General features: G+C 41.8%; 1 protein-coding gene across 2 annotated transcripts in view; it reads right to left on the minus strand.

The window, feature by feature from the left end:
- EYA2 (EYA transcriptional coactivator and phosphatase 2) overlaps positions 1–22,285 on the minus strand; it is a gene marked incomplete at its 3' end in the record, with an annotated part of 103,558 nt that overhangs the window by 52,546 nt on the left and 28,727 nt on the right. Inside the window, exons 2-5 of one of the 2 annotated variants that reach the window (XM_082007293.1) lie at positions 6,361–6,479; positions 4,429–4,473; positions 991–1,039; positions 323–465 (exon numbers count right to left, since the gene is read on the minus strand). In XM_082007293.1, coding sequence (XP_081863419.1) covers positions 323–465; positions 991–1,039; positions 4,429–4,473; positions 6,361–6,479 — 356 coding nt within the window. The remainder of the gene's footprint in view (positions 1–322; positions 466–990; positions 1,040–4,428; positions 4,474–6,360; positions 6,480–22,285) is intronic. The other variant, XM_082007294.1, reaches the window with a different exon arrangement.

The following is a 22,285-nucleotide window of genomic DNA, read 5'->3' on the forward strand; positions in this document are numbered from 1 at the left end:
ATCATGGGAACACTTACCAGCTATTACTTCTAAGTGGCACATCCTACTGAACCTGAGTTTCTCATGCTGTCTTATGCCCTCCTACTGACTGGCTCCAAACTTAACTGGTTTGTAAGATCATAAACCAGGATATCAAGAGCTGATAGATAGTTCAAAAGTAATCCTAACATTTTTAACAGAGTCAGATTTTCCTCTATGCTTAAGAAGAGAACATTGCCAAGACAGAAATGACTTTTCATTCTAAAGCTTAACACTTCAAATATATTTTTCTAGAAGCAAGAGGAAGATGTCCTCAAAGGTAACACAACGTCAGAGTACTCACTGTAGGAGGGTATACCATAGGGCTGCCCCGGAGGAGGATAGGCACTGTATGCAGCAGCCTGCTGGATTCCCGCGCTGTACTGAGTCTGTCCATATGTTGCCATTGTTGGGAAAGATGGGACTGTCACTATATGGGGATAATGTCTATTCAGAACAAGAAAACAGAAGGTCTAAGCCAATAGTTACCATACATGATCTTCTAGAGCACACGTAGAACAGTATACGACTCCTGATATGAGCTATTAAAATTAATCTTCCTAAATACATGGGGATTTTAAGACTGTCCAAAATATGTGCAAGTTAAAAAAATAAAATAAAATCAACACTGATTTTTCATGTTTCATTTTGAGTTTGCCAAACAACCAAGTATCATAGGAATCCTCTGACATTTCAACATATTCCTCTGTGGTCACTCATAAACACAACAATATTCAAACTGATAAGGCTTGGATTCCCCGGGGTACAAAAATACAGTGCACAGTACTTCAAGCCTTCTCTCACTCCATATCTAACAAGATTAAGAACCAGTTACTTCACTGGGCCAGAGACATGCAGGGGAACAGGTGGATAGGCTTAAGGCAAATGCTTTTCAAGGTGACAGAGTCTGCACAAAATGGCTGTTCATCAAAATATGGTTTTTAAATTACAGCATTTGGCATGAGCACTCACTTTGTAGTGTACAGATGGAGAGGACACTGTGGTGCTGCTTTGCTGCTGCCTGGAAAACAAAATTAAAAGGTCATAGATTTTCATCATGTTTTATTCTATGGCCAAGCTGATACCACTGTTTTTACCACTGCTGGTTTGAGAAAAATATACTGGAATTAGAAGGCTTTGTTTTTAGTGAATCTCCACAAACTGAAATAGGTAAGAAAGTTATTCTCCACTTAACAACAAATATAGATTTAGTTTTTCACTGAGGGTAATACTGATTGATTGAGCTACCAGTTTCTTCTTCTCATGGGACTGATATCAATCATGAAACTGGGCTTTGGTGGGATGACTCATATGCTAAAGGCTATAAAAGCAACAACTGTGATTACAGAAGTGACTTAAGCACTTAAGCTCACTGCACTTTTTGCCCTTTTGCTTTTTTTGGTACTCTCCTAGACCATGACTCACTTTTTAAAATGTTCATTAAAATCTATCAAATCAAAATAAATATTAAAAATATGACATTGTAAATCTCCTTACTCTTGAATTTTTTCAGTTAACTATCTTATCGACCTAACAACAATCAAAAAATTAAACCAGTAGAAAATGAATCACACAGGATGTATGTGTAGGATGCCTTCCAACGTACCAAACAGCTGTGTCCTGCAACACTACCAAAGAAAGATGTGCCACTATTTTTATTTAGATATAAATTTAGGTTTAATTAATTGAAATTTAAAAAAAACTAAATTAAAACCTCAAGTTGTACTGAAAATATCATACCTAAATGCCACCATCAGTATTATGCAGGTTGCCTCCAAAATGCTGTCCAAATTTTGCTTCTCTGTTCCTGGCTGGACTGTTAGATGCTATTACAGTACTATAAATGCAGAAACATCCTCATAATCACCAATAATGACATTAGGCACTACACCTTCAGCCTCTCTATCTGCTGGCTGCATCAATGAACACACCAGACTAATTGCACACAGCTTCTCCAGGCAGGTAGAACATCAAGCATCCCATAGATCGCTGACGGCAGCACCACCATCCTTGATATCGGCTGCTGGCATCTATAGTGTTAATTTGTTACACGGGATAGGAAATATCACCCAATCTCATGCAGAAGATGATGTCTCAACTGCAGCTGCACATGCTGGGCGATTCCTGCAGAGTCCCTGATGCCTGCACATTGCTACCACCAGGCAGCAAACATCTGCAGTGTTGTCCCGTGCATTGACAGGGAAGGACCTGCAATGCTGTAGACAGATTATCTTCAGTATGAAGTTGTCCAAAACAGCACCACTTCATTTGTTGAGCCATTAATAGGTTGGCGAATTAAACATTTAAAGAATGTTTTATTTAATGAAATATGCAAATACACATGAAGTCTAAATACATACAAATAGTCCTATGGGTCTGAGCAACTTGTTATGCCATAAACCCGGAGAGAATGTCCAAAAAGATCTGACATGCTCACATATGAAACATTCATTCTTCCCGATTTAACTCTCTTGAAATTCTTCTTTCCTACACAACCCGTTTTCACAACATTTCATATGGCTTTATCATTTTACATAACACGAAGATTACACCAAACTTTTTTTAAAAAACACACCCATTTAATCTGATAACTTTTTAAACTAAATTTAATTTAAAAATTCATTTTTATCTTTGTTCACTTGTTTATGGAAAAATCCCAAGGGAGGTGCATGAGTTCTAACTAAAAATATTAATTAGTAGATATTATTCTTTTTTTAGAATGTTAATTTGTATAATGTCTACTACATATAATAATACTGAAAATGTTAATTACAAGTTGTTTTTTGGTTTTTTTTTTTTTACAATGTTAGTTTATAATGTTGACTGTATATAATTGTTAATGTTGACTGTATATAATTGTTGTGGTTTACTTCTAAATTTCCTAGGAAACAATAATATTTCATTAAAAGACGGAAACGTTTGGAACGCACACTTTCTTCAAAAAGGAGGCCCTTTTTTCACAAACTTGGAAATCTTCAGAGATAACTTTATTAAAAAAAAAAATAGATAATATCCTCATACTCCATTCTCTCTTCTCCAAGATAATTGCAGTTGTTTAATAAGAATTACATATTAGGTTAGAATAGATAAAAAATGGGAGAATAAAGGTGCCTGTGCTTAGGTGCTTACTGAACTCTCCTGAATCTGAAAGCAAACAGCCTTTTACCAGTAATGTTCCCGAGCCGCTCTGCTCTCTCTCCAGCAATCTGTCACCCAGCTGAGTGCCTGCAAGCTGACTGTGACTGCTTTCTTGCCCCATACCTAACTCTGTCACCCAGCTGAGTGCCTGCAAGCTGACTGTGACTGCTTTCTTGCCCCATACCTAACTCTGTCACCCAGCTGAGTGCCTGCAAGCTGACTGTGACTGCTTTCTTGCCCCATATCTAACTCTAAGAGTCTCCCAACTGTTTCACATGCAGTATCAGAGCAGTGTTACTGCAGCATCGTTGCTTTAGGGAAGGTGACTCTGGTAACAAAGGCACTAGTGACCGGGGGGAACAAGTTTCAGAGTGAGCTGGCCACAACTGCATCCACACTGCTGCTTATTATTATTATTATTAAGAGAAAAAAACAGCTTGGGTACATCTATCTGTACAGCAATAGATCCCAAGAGTCATCTGTCCACAAGCTTATGCACTAGAGTCTAATGTCTTTCCTAGCACCATGCTGGATGCCTGTTCCATCCCCCTCCTCTCTTCTCTGGGTATGAAGAAGAAACAACAAACTCACCCAAATACAGCCACTGTGGTTCAAACACACTTTCACCACCCATTCTTCACTTTTCCTTCTACCTGAAGTCCTTTCCTGTGCCCATCTCTCCCATTGCACCCTCTTCCACAACAAATTCAGGCCTTGCGGCCCTTTCTGATCCCACCTCTCCCAGGCTGGCCGCCAGTTCTGCCAGAGCTCTCCCTCTGGCTGAGCACACCCCCAAAACACTGCAGAAGGGCAGTATCAGAGCTATGACCCCCTTGTGTCCTCTTCCAGGGTCCCCTGCAGACACTACATGCTCTGAGCTCTGACCCATTTGCAAAGGACAGCTTAGGCAGTAAGAGTGTGCCAGTGGAGGGATCATGCAAACTATACAGTCCTAATCGCTAACAGATCACCCGAATCACTGACAGAAACAAAACCATAAGGCCTCCTCCTTCAAACCCTTATAACCCTGAAACACCTTAGAGAAGTAAAACCCACCAGCAACCCTGCCTTGGTTCCTCTACCTATGAAATGTGGGCAACAGTAACCTATTTCCCAAGCAACAGGCAGAGAGGTTTAGTTTAAAAAAACAAGACAAAAAGAAACAAACAAAACAAACAAAAAAAGAGGATAGTGTTACACAAATGTATATATTCATTTACACACACAGGTAGAGAAAAAAAAGATTTTTTCTAAATCCAAAGTTGGGCTTACCTGACTCACCTTCAAACTCACTACGAAAAATTTGCTTTAACTTACCTGAAAGAAAAGTTTAGAGTATTAGATTTTTAGACTATGAAAACAAAAACTATACCATTTCTGTCACACTCTTCCTCATTGCCAAACAGAATTGCACTAAAGAACTAAAACTTTTTTAGTTTTCATTCATTATGCCTTTTACATTTGAAAAATAGCAGAACAGACAGTTTGAGCATAAGCTTAATTTCTTCTCTATGTGAAAAATATTACATCTTCAAAAAGAATTTTTTTTTAAAGAGGTAAGTACAGAATAAATATGTTTGCCAAGCATGCCAAGTGGGATTTACTGTAGAGGAATATGCAATATGCTACTGTCATTTCCCAAAAAAGCCAAGTTAAACCTACATGTATTTCTACCCAAAAGTATAGGACTATAGGCAAAATGTTCATCTGAAAATTGTATTGATGTAGTTGAACATCTCATGACAAGCACCCATGAAAATAGTAGGCCAGACACCTACGTGGACATCCACATAAGTACGTATCATGACTAGACTTGCTAAAATTAAAACTGTATGCGTAATACAGAGCATACACTTGTCTGCATTTATTGCATTAAAAGCTCTGGCAGTCTGAGACTTGACAAACACACAAGTATTTTGGGGTTCTTCAAATTAACAAGAAGTATTTTCAAGGGAAGGAGCATAATCTTGGTAGCACAGGAGATCATTCTGTAGAAAAATAACCATAATATTTCTATAAGAAACATATCAACATGAGCTGTCACTAGCAAACTGGTGTCCAACAGTACAAGTGCTATGTTGGCTCTTATTTATATCGCATAATAACAAATAGTTCCTGCACCAAGAAGTTTACAAAATTATGTACTTAAAAATCATTTCTAGCTCTAATCTGTTCTGCAAACACATACATCGAAAAGAATGTTTCCTTTAGATTGTTACCCCTTCGACCGCTCTTGTAAATAGGCGGTCATGATGTACGTGATTTAATCATGCAGTTTCTAATGCCTTAGCAAACATGCAAGCAAAACATCTCCTTGGCTTCTAAGAGCCTACAAATGAAGGGTTAAATATACTACTAAAACATAATAGCCAGTGCCTTTTGCTAACTCCCCTCCAACAGGAAGGCTGACAGATCCTGACCGCAGCAAACAATAGCTGGGATTGTACTAGCAAGAACTAGTTCAGCTGCATCACTTGCCAATAATTTTTTTAGCAGATTTAACATTCTTCTGTTTCCTTCACTTGAACAGTATGATGGGGGAGGTGGGGGGAGGAGGAGAAGAGCAGATAAATTTCCATCAGAGCCTCAACCACTGAAAGAATTTGTCCTTGGTACCTGCCAAATGTGAAACTTCAGATCAGAGGCCAGCAAGGCTAACCGTTTGGAGATGACAGCTACAATCTCAGAGCGATGCAAACTGGGGCATGGGGCTGCTTTGGCAAAATGTTTTCAGGCTGCACAATACGTTGTCGGGCCTGGGAGCCCCCATGCTCCCCACCCCAACAGCAACAGCACAGCCACCAAAACACAGAACTCACGTTCATGCCACCAGTGGGACTCTAGCAGGGTCCAAACAAAAACTACCAGCTCTACACAAAATATGTTTTATACCTGCAATTACTCCAGTGGAGCAAACATACACATGCACACATGCATAAACCTACTATACACAGATTTATATGTAGATATGTAACTTTTCAATTCCATTCGTATTCAAACCATTGCTGAACCAAAGGATTCAGCCGCAACTGGAGCATCTACAAAAAAATACTCAAAAATCTCAGTTGCTCACTATCCTGTAGAACTAATTGTCAGCAGCAGAGGCCTTGCAACTGCAACGGCCAGCTCCCTTTGGTTACATATATACATATACACACACATTATGTTAAAGCCAGTAAAGAGTAAGTAAAAGAGGCAGCCTACCTTCTATGTCATCTGGAGCCGTGACATAAATGTTGGGAAGGTTAAGCTTCAGTCTGTCAGGGCACTCTCTATTTACAGTCAGGCTGGGTGATACCACTAGATCTAGCATTTCCTTATACCTGAAGGAAAACAAAGGAAAAATATAATTTATTCATTAATTATGCATGCTTACTAATGATTCAATTTTTTCCCCTAAGAGTATAAATATTAAAGCTGATTACCTAAACCCAGGCTTCATATAAATTCAACATAATAACATTCACTAAACTTTTCATCAAAGGGAAATGCTGAATTAAAATGAAGTATTTGCTCCCTTGGAGATTACACCCATCTGATTAATGCTTTCCCTTTCTTCCTGGATTTAGCCCTATGAAAACTAAATTTCCTTATCTCTTTTATGCCATCAGAGCAAGAATGTACACACTAGTGTCCAGTGAGGCTCCAGAACAGACTATTACGGGCTGAAAATGAAGCTGAGGGCAATTAACAGCATTATCTAGTCTTACAAGATAATAAGGTTAGTACTGCTGATAGGATCAGTTTTCCAGGGGACACCTGAACCAGGCTTCTAATTACGTCCTGACCATTAGGTGGCAGTGATACAAGGACACTCCCTTTCACATAATCTCATCTGATTTAACCGAAAATTTCAAATGAACAATGTATAGCACTTGAGTCTCCAAAGAAAAACGTAATTGTGTGCACACATGACCTACACTATAATGAAAGCATACAAACTCTGCATTACACGAACACTTCAGAAAAGAGGACAAAATTATTATTTCGGACCCTATGAGCAACAGGAATAGGTCTATTCATCTAAATACCACCATTTTCAATGTATGTGTCTAACTCCAGCTAAACATCTTTTCAGAAGTGGGCTCCGAAGACACTTGCTTGAAAGAGAGCTGCTTGCTTCCCTTGGAGGTGTGGGATGTTTCGGATGGGTAAAAAATATGGCATTAAGTGCACAGGTTTGCATACCTAGGTTTGCAAGTTTGGGTAAGGACAATGAATGGGGTGAGTGCAGTAAGGAAACTGCGTGTTACATTAAATATCTGCTCGATGGCTTTTAGGCAAAGCAGGTTTCCTGGACACCTTTACCCCTATAATGTTCTGCCCTAGTTCCCTGTGCAACCAATGCCTGCAGCTGGAACTGTCAATAACCCACTGGCCAAAGAAAATCTGAAGCTAAATTCGTCAATTTTTTTTTTTTAATACACACAATATCATAGAAACCTATTTGAATTTTCTAAGACTATACAAATGTATTTTGCAGCTTTTGGTTCATATCCAGAACAAATGATGAAAAAAGGAGGACTCAAAGATGCTATGTCCTTCACTTTCTGCAGCCACACAGAGTACGTCCTCACTTCAGTCCTCTGGAGGCTATTGGGGGGAATCAGGATTACTAGGGAAAAGCATAACTGTGCTCTTGGACAGAGCAGGGCCTGAGCAAAAGCAGATGGGAGAGAGGCATATGGTGGTGAGTGGATCCGAGGCACCTGGCTGCAGTCTGCATGAGCTCACCTTTCCGCTCAGCACTGAACACGCTACCTGCAAAGGTGGCTGGCACACCCCTGTTCTCAGGCTGGGAACCATCTGAGCTGGAGTATAAAGGTAGTAAATAGCACAGCAGCAATGGCTGGTAGCAATCCATAGCACACCTAAGACATCATGAAGTTAAGGACAACAGCACTTAAACCTGAAATCTTGACACTGGACTTCTGCAATACTAATCTACACGCTTCTGTGAGAAGCGGAGCGGTTTGTTTTGATTTTCTGTTTAAACACCACTGTATGACTTTACCAGGTTTGAGAAACAGAGAACAATAAGCCACATGCTTTTTATCTGAACCTCTCCAATCGCTTTTACAAAGCCCTTACAAAGAGGGTAAGTATTGTTATGAACAGGCACAAACCAGATGAAGTATTTTACCTGTTACTGAACAGCAAAGACCAAAGCTAAGTTCATTTCACTTTCCCCACCTAACAACTGGAAAGGCACACTGCCCAGGCAGAAAAAGCATCTACCCTCTGCGAATTTGCAGAACTGCCAAAAATGGGTATGAAGTGGCATAACCATGTACAATGTCCGCAGCCCCAGTCCTCTTATCTCAAACTGGGATCTCGGCTCCTCTTGTCTGCCTCCCTTGGAAATCCATGTGGGCATATGCATTTCTACCACCAATGTAGCCTCAAATCCAGACACTGGTAAAGGCTTCCTGATTATATACCAACGAGGAGACCTTAAATCAGCAGTAAATGACCAATGGGGTAGAAATACAGAACTCTGAATTGAACACTTGTGAGATCCATGCTCCCTAACCGTGTGTTACAGATTTGCAAAGAAAAAAAGCTAACACAAAAATCAGTGTTGCTTTGCAGCTGGAGGATCTTTGATGCTAGTGGGCCTCAAAGGGCTCCACCTTCATATGTGTCCCTGTAAAACAAGCAAAACTCCTGCCTCCCCCTCCCTGCCTTAGACACAAATGCCAAAACACAGCAAAACTGGTAAAAATGCAGGTGCACAGGGGCCACCAGTTGTGCCCACAGTGCCCATGCTACCAACTGCATGGAAATGCAACAAGGTACCAGGTTTGTACAAGGATTAAAAAAAAAAATAGTCCCTCGCTGTACGAATTCCCCCCTAAGTGACTCACACTAATGGCAGAGCCAAAACGGCAATCCAGGACTTCTGGCCTAACCCTAAACAAAACACAGCCCCTGAGAAACTTTACTCAGTCCTGACAGCACTGGAACAAGTTATGCTCCAAACTGGTACCTGCCGACAGGCTTTACTGAAGCACATGTGCATCTGTTTCATAGGCAGTCTCAGGGAGGGCAGGCAGATGCCTCGGAGCCACAGACTGTCAGGCAGTAAGGGATGGTCATGGCCCTTCTGCACACTTTGCCTATGCCAGAAGAAAAAGAGATTTTTCTCCTGAAAGAGCTACTCTCAATCTTTCGCTGGTATAGCCAGGCTGCTGCAGAGAAAGGGGTCAAGAAGGCTTTTATGGTGCTTACTTCTGAGTGGGGAGGAACAAGGTCTCTCCTACAAGCAACTATTGGCTCCTAAGGCTCTCTTAAAAGCAGCAGGCTGGACAGGGCCTCTTTTCCCAGAGGAATTACTTTATTCAAATCCATTGGCACCAAATTAAATTTTGTTTCCATGGCTGAGAAGGCATGGTTCAGTTTTATACCAGGTTTTCCTTCCCACTGCAAGCAATGTCCAACTTTTTTCCCCTCATTTCCTTAATGTTATACCTGAATTGAGGAAAAGCACTGCTGTCCCAGATCCTGTCAAGCTGGGGATGTTCTACATTGTTTCTCAGGTAACACATGCCCGTCAGCACAATCCAAAACCCTATCATTCATGACACTGCCCAGACCGTTGCCAAGTGAATGGGAGCAGATGTTTAAAGGGAAATGATCTTTTATAATGATTAATGCACTTTAATTACATCATTGTTCAGAGATTTCATTAGCTACTCTCTGACTGATGATTTTTCTATTGGTTTTGTTCTCTTCACTTTTGTATTCACAAAGTCACATCACACTTCCCTGTATTTGTTCTATAACATTTTCCTGGGTGTTTTTTTCAGCTTCCATTTTTCTTTAGAGTATGTCCTAGTTGCATGTACAAACAGGTAACTTTTCACAGAATTGCCTCTCTGGTTGTACATGTCATGTATGTGCTTGCATTTAGTGGCTTTGCCTGTTTTGCACGCACCATTTACCTATTTGTTCACGTGCATTTCTCACTTCTGTACTTCTTCACACAAATTTCTGAAATTCCAGTTTTAACAATGCCAATCTACAGAAAATCTTCAGTAAAATAATGGAACCGGGATGGTATTTAACACACAGTAAATGACTTGCTAGAGTGCAACTGATGAAAATATCAGGTCTTTGCTTGCTTTTTAGAGCAAAGACATTTTCTGGCTTAAGTAATATATAGTAAATCAGTAATAAAGTTTGCTGAATATGAGCTTTTATTAAAACCAGTGATGGCAGCATCTAGCATGTTGGGCTGACAGACATCTGGAAGAGCTTTTGGCTTCTATAATTAAGAAGAACCTTGTGTGAATTTGGTCCTCAGCTTTTCCATTAGAATCCCCTACTCAAAACCCAATATTTTGCCCTGAAAGTTCGCCCACAAAATCTCTGCCAAGAACAGAATCTTTTCTCGTTACTAATGTTTAGGAAGGAAAGAAGAAAAATAAGTCTTTTTCAGTCATTCTGAAGCTAGGAATGCGAAATTAAACATTTTAAGGTTTCCAATTTTTGATCAAGGTGTTGGGGTAACCCACAAATCACATTTTCTTTTACAATGATGTTTTGAAGGCAGTGATTCCAGGCCCCAACTCAAAACACTCAAACATGTGCTGAAGATCAAGCTACTGAGCGATCCCATCTCTCTCCAGCAAAGTATTCTAAGATGGGCGTAAGTGCAATGCTGAAGTGGGACCCAGTGTGCAGCCTTGAGTCAGCAAGGTGCTCTGGATACTGATGGTGATGAGAACATGATAGATAGTATTTTGAAAGGATGAAACAGGAAGCCACCATGGTGTTGGAGGCAAGTGCAACCACACCACCACTCTGCTCAGCATACCTGAAAGGCCAGAAGACACCAGCAAGAGATGAAGGAGACTCCTTCCAAAGCTTGGACCTCTGCTGCTCAAGCACAATTTAAAGCAGCTCTCAGTCTGCTCTAACTTGCTTTTAACATCCTCCCCACAACACGCTAATGGCATTATCTCAGGACCACAGGCATTTCCACCCACACTGTGGAGGCAGCAGACTTGTTCTGGGAGCCTGCATATTTCACTCATCTTTAGTCCATTTCTGGGGTGAGAAGATAGTATTCTGGCTTCGACACAAAGTATATGAAGTGGAACAAATGTTCAAAAGAACACTTCCAGGGCATTTTCAGTACATAAGACACCTGGGTAGTAAGTAGTACTGGGGTAAACTCAATGGCCAAGTGATGACGAGATTTCAGAGGGAATATATGCAGGGAAGAGCATTTGCCCTGTAATGACAGCAGTCTGCAGGAGAGTATTTGAGCAACAGGTGATTGATGGTACAGTTCAGAAAGGACATACCAGGAGTAAAAGACAGTATGGGGGAAAAAGAGCTGGCATGGTTGTGGAAAAATAACGAGAATGAGCTCTGAATCTGCCATCAGTGGAGGAATAGATGAATTAGGAGCCCCACAGAATGAAACAGGTGAGAAACAAAAGACAGGACTCCTGCCCTTGAGAAAAACCTGCCAGATCCTACAGTGGGAAAGACAAGATACTTTAAGGGAGATCCTACAGTGGGAAAGACAAGATACTTTAAGGGAGCAAGGAATTGCAAGGAAAGTTTGTCCTTGAGAAGAGGGGCCAATCTAGAGATTACTCTCCCTGCAACAACGCCATGCAATGATCTTCGAGAATTTTTACTTGTTATCCGGCTAGAGGCCAAATACAAGCTTAAGCCACTAGATCTTCCTAAACATACACATATGCCAACACAGAGCCCTAGGCAGGAGTGGTACAAGCCAAATCCTCTGCTTTTAGCTTTGCTGGGAAGAGGAGGAGTAGAGGCAACGATTGCAGCCTAATTTCAAGAGTAACATTTTTGTCTTGCTTCCATGACTTTATCCGGTTTTAATTACTTGATCAACTGCTTTCACCTTTATTCTCCTCAAAAAATGGTGCATTTTACTACGGAGAAATCTGCAACTTTATGACTCCAATGCTATTCATCATAAAAAAGACAACAGTCTGATTCCCCACTTTGTTCCAGAATCACAGAATCACTAGGTCGGAAAGGACCTTCAAGATCATCAAGTCCAACCATTAATCCAGCGCCACCATGTCCCCTAAACCATGTCCTGAAGCGCCACATCCACACGTTTTTTGAACACTTCCAGAGATGGTGACTCCACCACCTCCCTGGGCAGCCTGTTCCAATGCCTGACCACCCTCTCAGTGAAGAAGTTTTTCCTAATATCCAATCTAAACCTCCCCTGGCGCAACTTGAGGCCATTTCCTCTTGTCCTATCGCTAGTTACGTGGGAGAAGAGACCAACACCCTCATCGCCACAACTCCCTTTCAGGTAGTTGTAGAGAGCGATAAGGTCTCCCCTCAGCCTCCTCTTCTCCAGACTAAACAACCCCAGTTCCCTCAGCCGCTCCTCATAAGACTTGTGCTCCAGACCCCTCACCAGCTTCCTTGCCCTTCTCTGGACACGCTCCAGCACCTCAACGTCCTTCTTGTAGTGAGGGGCCCAAAACTGAACAGAGGATTCAAGGTGCGGCCTCACCAGTGCCGAGTACAGGGGCACTATCACTTCCCTACTCCTGCTGGCCACACTATTCCTGATACAGGCCAGGACGCTGTTGGCCTTCTTGGCCACCTGGGCACACTGCCGGCTCATGTTCAGCCGGCTGTCAACCAGCACCCCCAGGTCCCTTTCCGCCGGGCTGCTCTCTAGCCACTCCTCCCCAAGCCTGTAGCGTTGCATGGGGTTGTTGTGGCCGAAGTGCAGGACCCTGCACTTGTCCTTATTAAACCTCATACAGTTGACCTCTGCCCATCGATCCAGCCTGTCCAGATCCCTCTGCAGAGCCCTCCTACCCTCCAGCAGATCAACACTCCCACCCAGCTTGCTGTCATCTGCAAACTTACTGAGGGAGCACTCGATTCCCTCATCCAGATCATCTATAAAGATATTGAACAAGACCGGCCCCAGAACCGAGCCCTGGGGAACACCGCTTGTGACCATCCGCCAGCCGGATTTAACACCGTTCACCACAACTCTCTGGGCTCGGCCATCCAGCCAGTTCCTCACCCAGCAAAGAGTAAACCTGTCTAAGCCACGAGCCGCCAGTTTCTCCAGGAGAATGCTGTGGGAGACACTGTCAAAGGCTTTACTAAAGTCCAGGTAGACAACGTCCACAGTCTTTCCTTCATCCACTAGGCAGGTCACCTGGTCATAGAAGGAGATCAGGTTGGTCAAGCAGGACCTGCCTTTCATGAACCCATGCTGGCTGGGCCTGATCCCTTGGTTGTCCTGCAGATGCCCTGTGACCACTCTCAAGACCAACCGCTCCATAACCTTCCCCGGTACAGAGGTCAGGCTGACAGGCCTGTAGTTCCCAGGATCCTCCTTCCGGCCTTTCTTGTAGACAGGCGTCACATTGGCAAGCCTCCGGTCTTCTAGGACCTCCCCTGTTAACCAGGACTGCTGATAAATGATGGAGAGTGGCTTGGAAAGCTCCTCCGCCAGCTCTCTCAGTACTCTCGGGTGGATCCCATCAGGCCCCATAGACTTGTGGGTGTCCAGGTGGTTTAGCATGTCCTTGACTGCTTCCTCCTGGATTATGAGGAGTACATTGTGCTCTCCATCCCCATCTTCCAGCTCAGGAGGCTGAATACCCTGTGGATACCTGGACTGGCTATTAAACACTGAGGCAAAGAAGGCATTAAGTACCTCAGCGTTGTCCTCGTCCTTGGAGACAATGTTCCCCGCCACATCCAGTAGGGGATGGAGATTCTCCTTGCCTCTCTTTTTGTTGGTAATATATTTGTAAAAACATTTTTTATTATCCTTTATGACTGTGAATTACTAAAAGGTAACTGCAGAAAAAGTGTGAAGATGGCTTTCTCAATCTCTGATTCAAAGAAAACAAACAAAACCCCAATCCTAAAAAGTTTGTCTTTTCTTCATTCCTAAGAAATACGATATTTGTTGCAATTTTTTTCCACATGGGTAAAATTTGCAAAAGCATCTGCTATGTCTCATTAATTTTCACTGGGAACTAAGACTTCTACTGTTTTAATTCCTTGAGAAGCACGGCAGCTTAGCTAGCTTTGTCAGGGCTATCTGCTTGCAAAATTATGCCCCCCATTTTACTCTGCTCCTGCACAAAAAAAGGAATCATTCATAAGAAGGGAAAACGCTACTATCTTGCGGCCACCTTCCAAGTGGTATAATAACAGGGAATCTCCCATTCTGAAGATTTTTGGCTACTTCTATCCACACATTTCAAAAGCAGAGGAAAGTAATTTCATTTCCTGTCAGTACATTCCTCCTTGCACTGTTAGGATGTTTTCTGTCCATCTATAATAGATCCTTTGTTCCTTCCATTTCAAGAACTCAAAAATGCTTCAGCAGGTGAAAACCACGACACGATTTTCTCTCTTGTAATGAACCTTAGCTCATCCACAAGTACACATCTGATAGATGTATGCAGGGAAGGCCTTGAACAAGCATAAAGTTAAACCTGAGCTGGCATAAATGCTCATGTACAAGACTGACAGTTCAGCTGCGATGACAAGATATCCTTTCAAGGTGACCTGCAGGGCAGTGTGCCTTAGGCTGTTTATATTCCTGAGAGCTGCCATTTGCTGATGTAATCAGACAATAAAAGCAGCAGTACTTGTCTGGATTTATCATTGCCCAGCCCACTCCAGACACAAAAAGTAAGAGGACTCATAGTAGTAAGACTTGTAACAACAGCATCTGGAGGTGAGGGTACATAGCTGCATCTTTCTCCAGGACAGAATATCTCAGGCTAAGGATTAAACCAAGAGGAACAAAAGAAAAGTTGCGCTAGATAGGCAAGGGACAAAGCACATCAGACTGAAATCAGAAATTAAATGAGGCAGTAGTGAGACTGCTCCAGATGACCAACACACAGCTAACCCTTCTTGTAACTGCTGATCAGACTGAGTCAAGTAGGAGAGATCAGAAAAAATAAATAGGTGAGGCAAAGAAGCAGCTGGGAGGTGTATTGGCTAAGCTTGAGCCCACAGCAAGGAAAAAAAAAAAAAAATCTTCATTTCAACTGCACCAGAAGGCCACTCACTTCCTCAAAGAGCTGGGGAGAAAACCCCATCTGAGCAGTGCCTTTGTGTGTCTCAGAGAAGGCTGGACAGAGGCTGCACATGGAGCATGCAAGGACACCCAAGCCCTCCCTGGCCACAGCACAGCAGTCTCGAGCTGTGCTTCTTCACATTCCTTCATCACACTCCTTGCAAACATATTGTCACCCAGTTTTTAAATCTTACTGTGGGTCTTCCAAAACGTTAATCCTTTGCTTAGTCCAGCACAGGCATAGCTGGCCGTAAGGTTATGTCAAAAAAGCTACAACTCTAACAGTGTAAAAGAGATGCACACGTAGTGCTTCAACAAACAAAAACACCCAACACAAAAACAACAATCCCAAAATGTGAAAATAGAGCACAAGTATCCACGTAAGACCTGGATCACAAATAGGTTTGTTAATTCAGTAGTCAAACAGAAAACTTTTCACAAAGAAGCCCTTCCTTTTCCCTGTTAATTCCATGTGCATACAAAATGATTCACATCACTGAAAAAAATTGTTTGGGTTTACATTAAGATTTTAAAAATCCTTTTCCTTTTTTAAATGTGTTAATTCTGAACAATCTTAAGAAAAATAACAAAATAGACATTGCTGTCACTTCTGAAACCACTATTGTTTAAAAACACCCAAACTATTCCAACAGCTTTAAAATCCTTCCCCACGTGGGTTTTTTTGGTTTGTGTTGTTTTAAATGAGACAGTCTTTTTGATCAAAATTTTACTTTCACTGGAAGTTTTCTGTCTTGCTCTACCAGACAGTAAAAAACAGATGAAAAAATACCATCTCATGAATCTTTTGAGCCAAGTTCACCTTTTTTTTTTTTTTTTTCTTGAGGAAAGCCTGCCTTAAGATTTTTGAGCGTTTGGGACTGGCAAACATAATTGCATGGCTTGTTTCCCTGGAAGTCCTGAACTTCCAGAAGCATTGGCTTGCTTCACCATCTGCTATTTTAGACTACTTCTTAATGATCTATTTTTTTTTTTTTAACACACTGTTTCTTTCTTGTCTCAGACCTGTTGATTTAAAAAAAGCAGGCTGTCTTCATCTAAATAAATGCTCTTCCTACTCCAAGCAAGGTTTCACTACTCCCTTCTCCAGATGCTCTTTTCCTGAACCCCATGTTGCAGACACAGAGCAATACTGAGAAGAAACAGGGGGGCCAGGCTGGGCTGTGATCCCCCCTGCACTTCCTGCAATTAACTTGGGAAGAGATTGAAGGAAGATACGCCAGGGGAAGCACCAGTATTTTCTGGTTGAGCAGTCCAAGGTAAAGGGGATTCAGTGCACATAAAAACAAACAGGCCAAGCTACCTTCTGTGTTTGTTATGAAGGCACAGTCTGAAAGGTAGCTTGAAAATTCAAGTGAGATAATGATGGGGGTTCACGCCACAGACTTTCAATCTGGCAGCCTAACCAGGAAATACATTATATAATTGTTTTAAATCACGGGGTTTTTAAAAATTTATTTCAACACTAGTATTTCAGTTACAATAAGTCAAAATGAGAAATTTGAATTTTTCAGAATGCCTTTTTTTGTCTATTGAACCTGTTTGCTAAATGGAGCAACATTTGCAAAAGATCTGATTATTTGCCAAAAAAATTACTCAGTTGTCTTACTGTGGACAATCAAGTATCACACAGAAGTTGGTAAAGAAAATATTGTGAGCTTACAGTCATTTGAAAAATAAAATTTTATGTGTATGCATACATATATATGCCTTTCCAAAGGCACAAACATATACATATAATCTCTTTCAGTTTCCACATTGCTCTGACATTCACAAGCTTTCTAATTCCATTACACCTCTTCCTATTCAGATCCCCCAAGCGCACCTGGGCTGCGTGTGACTGCAGAAAACCACTCTGGCAGTACCAGCTGCAGAATCATGGCCCATAATGCAAAACAACTGCCTCCAAAGATGGAGCTTCACAAACCAGGTACTGTGGGTTCCAGCTAATGAAAACTTGTCACTACTTAGGCACCTCTTTTCACTCTGAAGAACTATGCTTTTTATGCCTTCTCTTCAGAATCACAAGGACTAAAAACTCACTTAAATGTAAATCACAAAAATATGATTTAAGAAAAATTATGAGATTTGGAATAAGGAAATAACAGCTGATAAGATATTCATGATGAAATCATCTGGGTTCTGTTACAGGAGTGTGCAAGAATGTGTTTTGTCTTGTATCCTACTTGTTACTTTTATGTCACTGATTTATTTCATCTAGTTTTGAAATTTATAGGAAAAGAAGCTCTGAGAAACTGTGTCATCTCAATTCTTGAACAATAACCTCCACAGCCAAAAGAAAACAAGTAAAATAACTCTTTCCACAAACTCTCCAGTACTCAGAATCAGCACAGTTGTGGGGTTTGTGGATGGGACCACAGAAAGGATGGGTGCAGGCAGCAGTATGCTCCCCCACGCACCCCATGCTCCATGCACAAACAGAAGAAAGCAGTTACTCCTCCTGCTGCTACTGCAGGAGCTATTTACATGTAATTGCAGAAAAACTATAGATTCAACTGCACTAAAAGCAGCACAATTCTGACACAGAATGAGGAAAAACTTTGATGTTTTAACATGCCTTTTCACTGGCATGAACATGTATTTTGCAGGGCCTTTAGCAGGCATGGGGCTAATTTATAGGGGGAAGCAAAACAAAAGGGAAACCTGAACAGATTGCAACCAGAATAGTAATTTCTGTCAAATCTGTAAGAATATTTCAGAATGTTCTCAACAATGCTGGTCAGTAAGTGGGAAAAATGCTGAAATTATCGTACTTGTTTCTTAAAATGTCAAACTTTTCCAGCCATGAAGCTGCCTCCTCAAAGACATGAAAGATTCTGTTGCCCACAATTGTCCTCTGAGCCTGCTCCCCCACGTCCATGCTTACCTCCACATTTGCCCCCATGGGACTGAGGCTAGTACTTTTACACTGTTTCCTCTCTCAATTATTTTTTTTTTTTTTGGTACCAATTCTTGCCCGTAGGGTTTCAAGCTGATTTTTGTTTTGTTGGTTTTTTTGAGGTTTTTTCCCCTCACTTAGTTTTCTGCTTTACATATGCCACAGTGAAAAAGGAATAGCATCTATGTTTGGACATGAAACTCTGGTCTTACCAGGAGAAAATTCATTGTCAAGGGTGAACACTGGTGTGTGTGTTTGTAGAGCTGGGGCCTTATTTTGTAAAACGTTCATACTAATAACACATTGTAATATAAAGCAATTACATAAGCAAAATTAAGCAGCCAGAAACTACTTCAGCTCTACCAAAGCAAGATGAAGTAGAGATAATAAAGCACTAAACATCACGGAAGAACATCTGCTTTAAAAAAACATAGTGAAAAATCACAAGTAGAAAACAGAGCTTTCCTTTACTACCTGTGAAACCTTGGGTACACCCGCCCAGACTCCAGTGGCCAAGCTGCATTATGGCATGAGAACACCTATTTTCAGGTAATAATTTGAGTAAAGCTATATATTCAATGCACAGGTAATAATTTCTGTAAAACTATATTCAATGCACCAGGACAAGACAAAGAAGTCATCACAAGTCGCAGAGGGTTCCCGAGGGAAAGCACTGTGCAAACAGCACACAAAAGCCATCAACAGACAGGCCTGAAGCAGCAGAGAGCTGCTGCAGCAGCTACAACTGCTGGCTGAACACATCCGTGACTTCCAGGGCAACGTTAATTCTCTCACCGCAAACAACCTGTTTTGAGCCATGTGTCCCATTTAGGAGCCTTTAACTCTGTTTCAGTTCAAGCTGAACATTAGTGGCAACTTAATTTTTCCTTCTGCTACTCAGCAGTCAAGGGAAGGAAGAGAAGAGCTGGATAGTTTCTTAACATCAAGAGAAATGAAGATGGTTTCACACGGTGAAAGTTGGCCATTAGCTGGAACAAGTGCCAAAGGGAAACATTGTCCAGGAAGTTTAGTGCCAGACAGCTTTACCTTGGGGAGAGGAGCTCTGGCAGCTGTCTTTCTCCACAGATGGATGGCTTCATGTTGTTGTGGATTTAAATGTGCATGGTTACCTGTAAACATTTATACCAGCCAGATCCTAAGGAAGAATTCCTGATTCAAAGGATAGCAATGCATCACTCATGAAGTTTCCACAGAAAAATACCAGAAAATACTTGCCCACAATAGTTGAGAGCTAATGCTCTTAATGAAATCCACAGGTAACTGTGCAGGAAAGGGTGGTGCTCACATGGGGACAATTCTCACAGAGGACACAGTGAGAACAAATTAGTTCTGCTGCAGAGAATAGCAGATCAAACCCAGGTCTGAGACTCAGAAAACCTGGGGTTTTCTCCCCACTCTGCCCCTGGCAACTCAGCTGATCCCTAGGCGAGTCCTTTGTGCCACCACTGTGCTTTCTGACCTTTGCGTGCCTTCCCTACAGAGACTGCAGACTGCAGGACGACTGTTCCTCTTCTCTACATGTGAAGCATCAACCAGTGCAATGGGGTCCTACTCTCAGTGGGACCTCCAGTTACTACTGTACTAAATAAACAGCAGCAACAAAATATATATGTATATAATTTTCCCTAGGGCTGCAGTTCAGCTTGAAATAACACAAAGCAGCTTCTACTGAGTTCTTCTAAAATGGAAAGCACTTTGTTTTATCCCCTGTGACTGGACCGCATCGGATTCAGCACTGCTACCACCACTGCATGAACAGGAGATTTTTAGAAAAATATGCCTGGATGTCTTGAGTACATTAGCATCCACATTGTCAACAGGCAAGATGCTGCTAAAAATTGTCCCACAAAAGCATCATTTTATGGACAGACAGGAGGAGACATGGACCTGTGCTGACCCTGGTAGGAGCCAAGCATGCACTGACCTACTGTCCCGGTTAATCTTCACCAGCCATATTTACCTCTGCAGTTACATCATGTGAATGGTCCAGGGAAAACAAGATGCACTGAATAATCCAGACTCTCTTAGATGGCCCTGACCAAACCCTGCCAGAAGGAATTCGCAGGCAGCCTCAGCTGCTCATGTGCACTTGGGCCTTAGATACTGTAGGGCTGGCAGCTGCCCCTACAAACAGCAACGTGGTGCAGTATAAAGTTGCATGTTGTCACAAGGTTGGGTCTGAACTGTGTGTAGTTGTTGAAGGAGAAAACTGAGAACTGCAATTCTAGTTTTGCTTCCAAGCTCTGTTACTAACAGAAAGTCCTGTAAAAGTTTCTCAGGACTACATTAAGGCCTGTGTAAAACTAGGAAATACAGTATAAACTGCCAGTTAAGCTCTTTTTAGGGACTGGAATGTGCTCTGAAATCTTCACATGAAATTTGTTACACCATTGCAGTATCAATATCCGTGCTGATGAATAATGACCATCCTGAACATGAGACAGCCAAGAAAGAGGTGAGGCACGAGAGCTGTCCTTCAGGGCATGTTCTCTCACTCATTTTTTCTCCAAAAGCTCTCCATTCCCAGACTATGAGACTTTCCTCACTCTTTTGATTTACTCCTTAAACCTGTCAGAGTCCTGCAATGGCTCCTACAACCCAGTGGGAAAGGTTTATAACAGGCGTGTGTCAGCACCTCCATTCCCAGCCTGTAAAGGACTGGCATTCAGGGAATAATAATTCAAAAAGAGATATGGGAAAAGAACTATGAAATGCAAGTTAGTAAAAGGACCTTGGATGTGATGGAAAAGTCTAGCATAACAGCACAGGTGAGGCTAGAGTAAGAATGACATACCCACCCCTTGGTTAAATCCCCAAAGTCAGACTTTCTCTGACCAGAGGCAACAGCAAAGAGGAAGCTCGGTTGTACATGTAGAAGGTTGAAAGCATCTTTCTTTGATTGGGACTCTGTTCTCCCCCACTCCTGTCCCCGGTGAAGGAAGGGAAGCCTATCTCATCTGTCTGCAGGAATAAACCGAGAAAGATCATTCTCAAGGATTCATAAGCAACGAATGCCTTATGTTTCCTATCTTTAATACACTGTTTCATCTATTCGTGAAGTATCTTGATGAGGGAAAACACAAATGCCGGCCTCATTGTTCTAAATGCAATTAATGCCCTACATACCAGAAGGAAATGCGACGAAGTTTGTGGTCTCTCTAAAACTGAAGATGCTTTCTTAAGAAACTGGAAGTATAATATAATTTAACAATGTGTCTGAAAACCCTGCACTGCTTGGGGGCTTGGTCTCACAGACTGGAATTTAAGCAACCTCCCAACCATCCCTCAGTTCTTCATATTTAACAAAACAAACAAACAAAACCCAAAAACAAAAAAATCTTTGTGGTAGTGCATTACTACACATGAGGGAGAACAAAAAAAATCTACTCCCCTCCAAAGTTGGCTTCCCTAATTACTTCTCTTTGCCCGATAGATTTTTGGGTTAGTGTTTTCAGGGCTAAGGGGAAGAAGATGGGTTTTTCTTTTTCATTGTCGATTTTCCTTGCTGTGATCTTAATTAAAGCATCACTAAATCAGAACTTGTGGTTCCCAAGTAATTGCTGATTGAGCATGTCTGTGGCAGCAGTGGGACGCAAGCCCTCCCACCTGGACTGAGGGCAGTTTGCCTGCTAGAGCACCTTGAAGCTCAATATTGTGCGGGTGGGAAGGACTCTCTTGTGCTGCTTCTCCAAAATTGGGACAGACATTTAATACCAAAGTCAAGAGGCCTGTGTGTTCTCACTAGGGCAAGCCACCCTTCAACATTCCTGCCTTGCTCTCCTTATCGATAGAACAGGAATGATTGTGATAAGCCTATGAGACTTCTGAATAAAGCTGCTCTATTAGTGCTAAGGTTTATTGGAAATACCAGATTCACAAAGTTTAGACCACTCTGTGATCAACAATGAATTTCTAGCTGGATCATCTTCAAACACACCGAGTCAAACTAGTTAAGCCTAATCATGTAAAGAGAGCTGCTTCCCTCCTTTTGATCCTGCTTAACACACTCTTCTTCATAAATGCTGTAGGCAAAGCTTGTACAAGCACTAATGCAGTTGCTATGAAGAGTACTATGAATGCAGGTGCTTCTTCATTACCACTTAACCCTGAAGCTG

This window comes from Phaethon aethereus (assembly GCF_964289735.1).
Source record: "Phaethon aethereus genome assembly, chromosome: 16".
In the NCBI taxonomy this organism is placed as follows: domain Eukaryota; kingdom Metazoa; phylum Chordata; class Aves; order Phaethontiformes; family Phaethontidae; genus Phaethon; species Phaethon aethereus.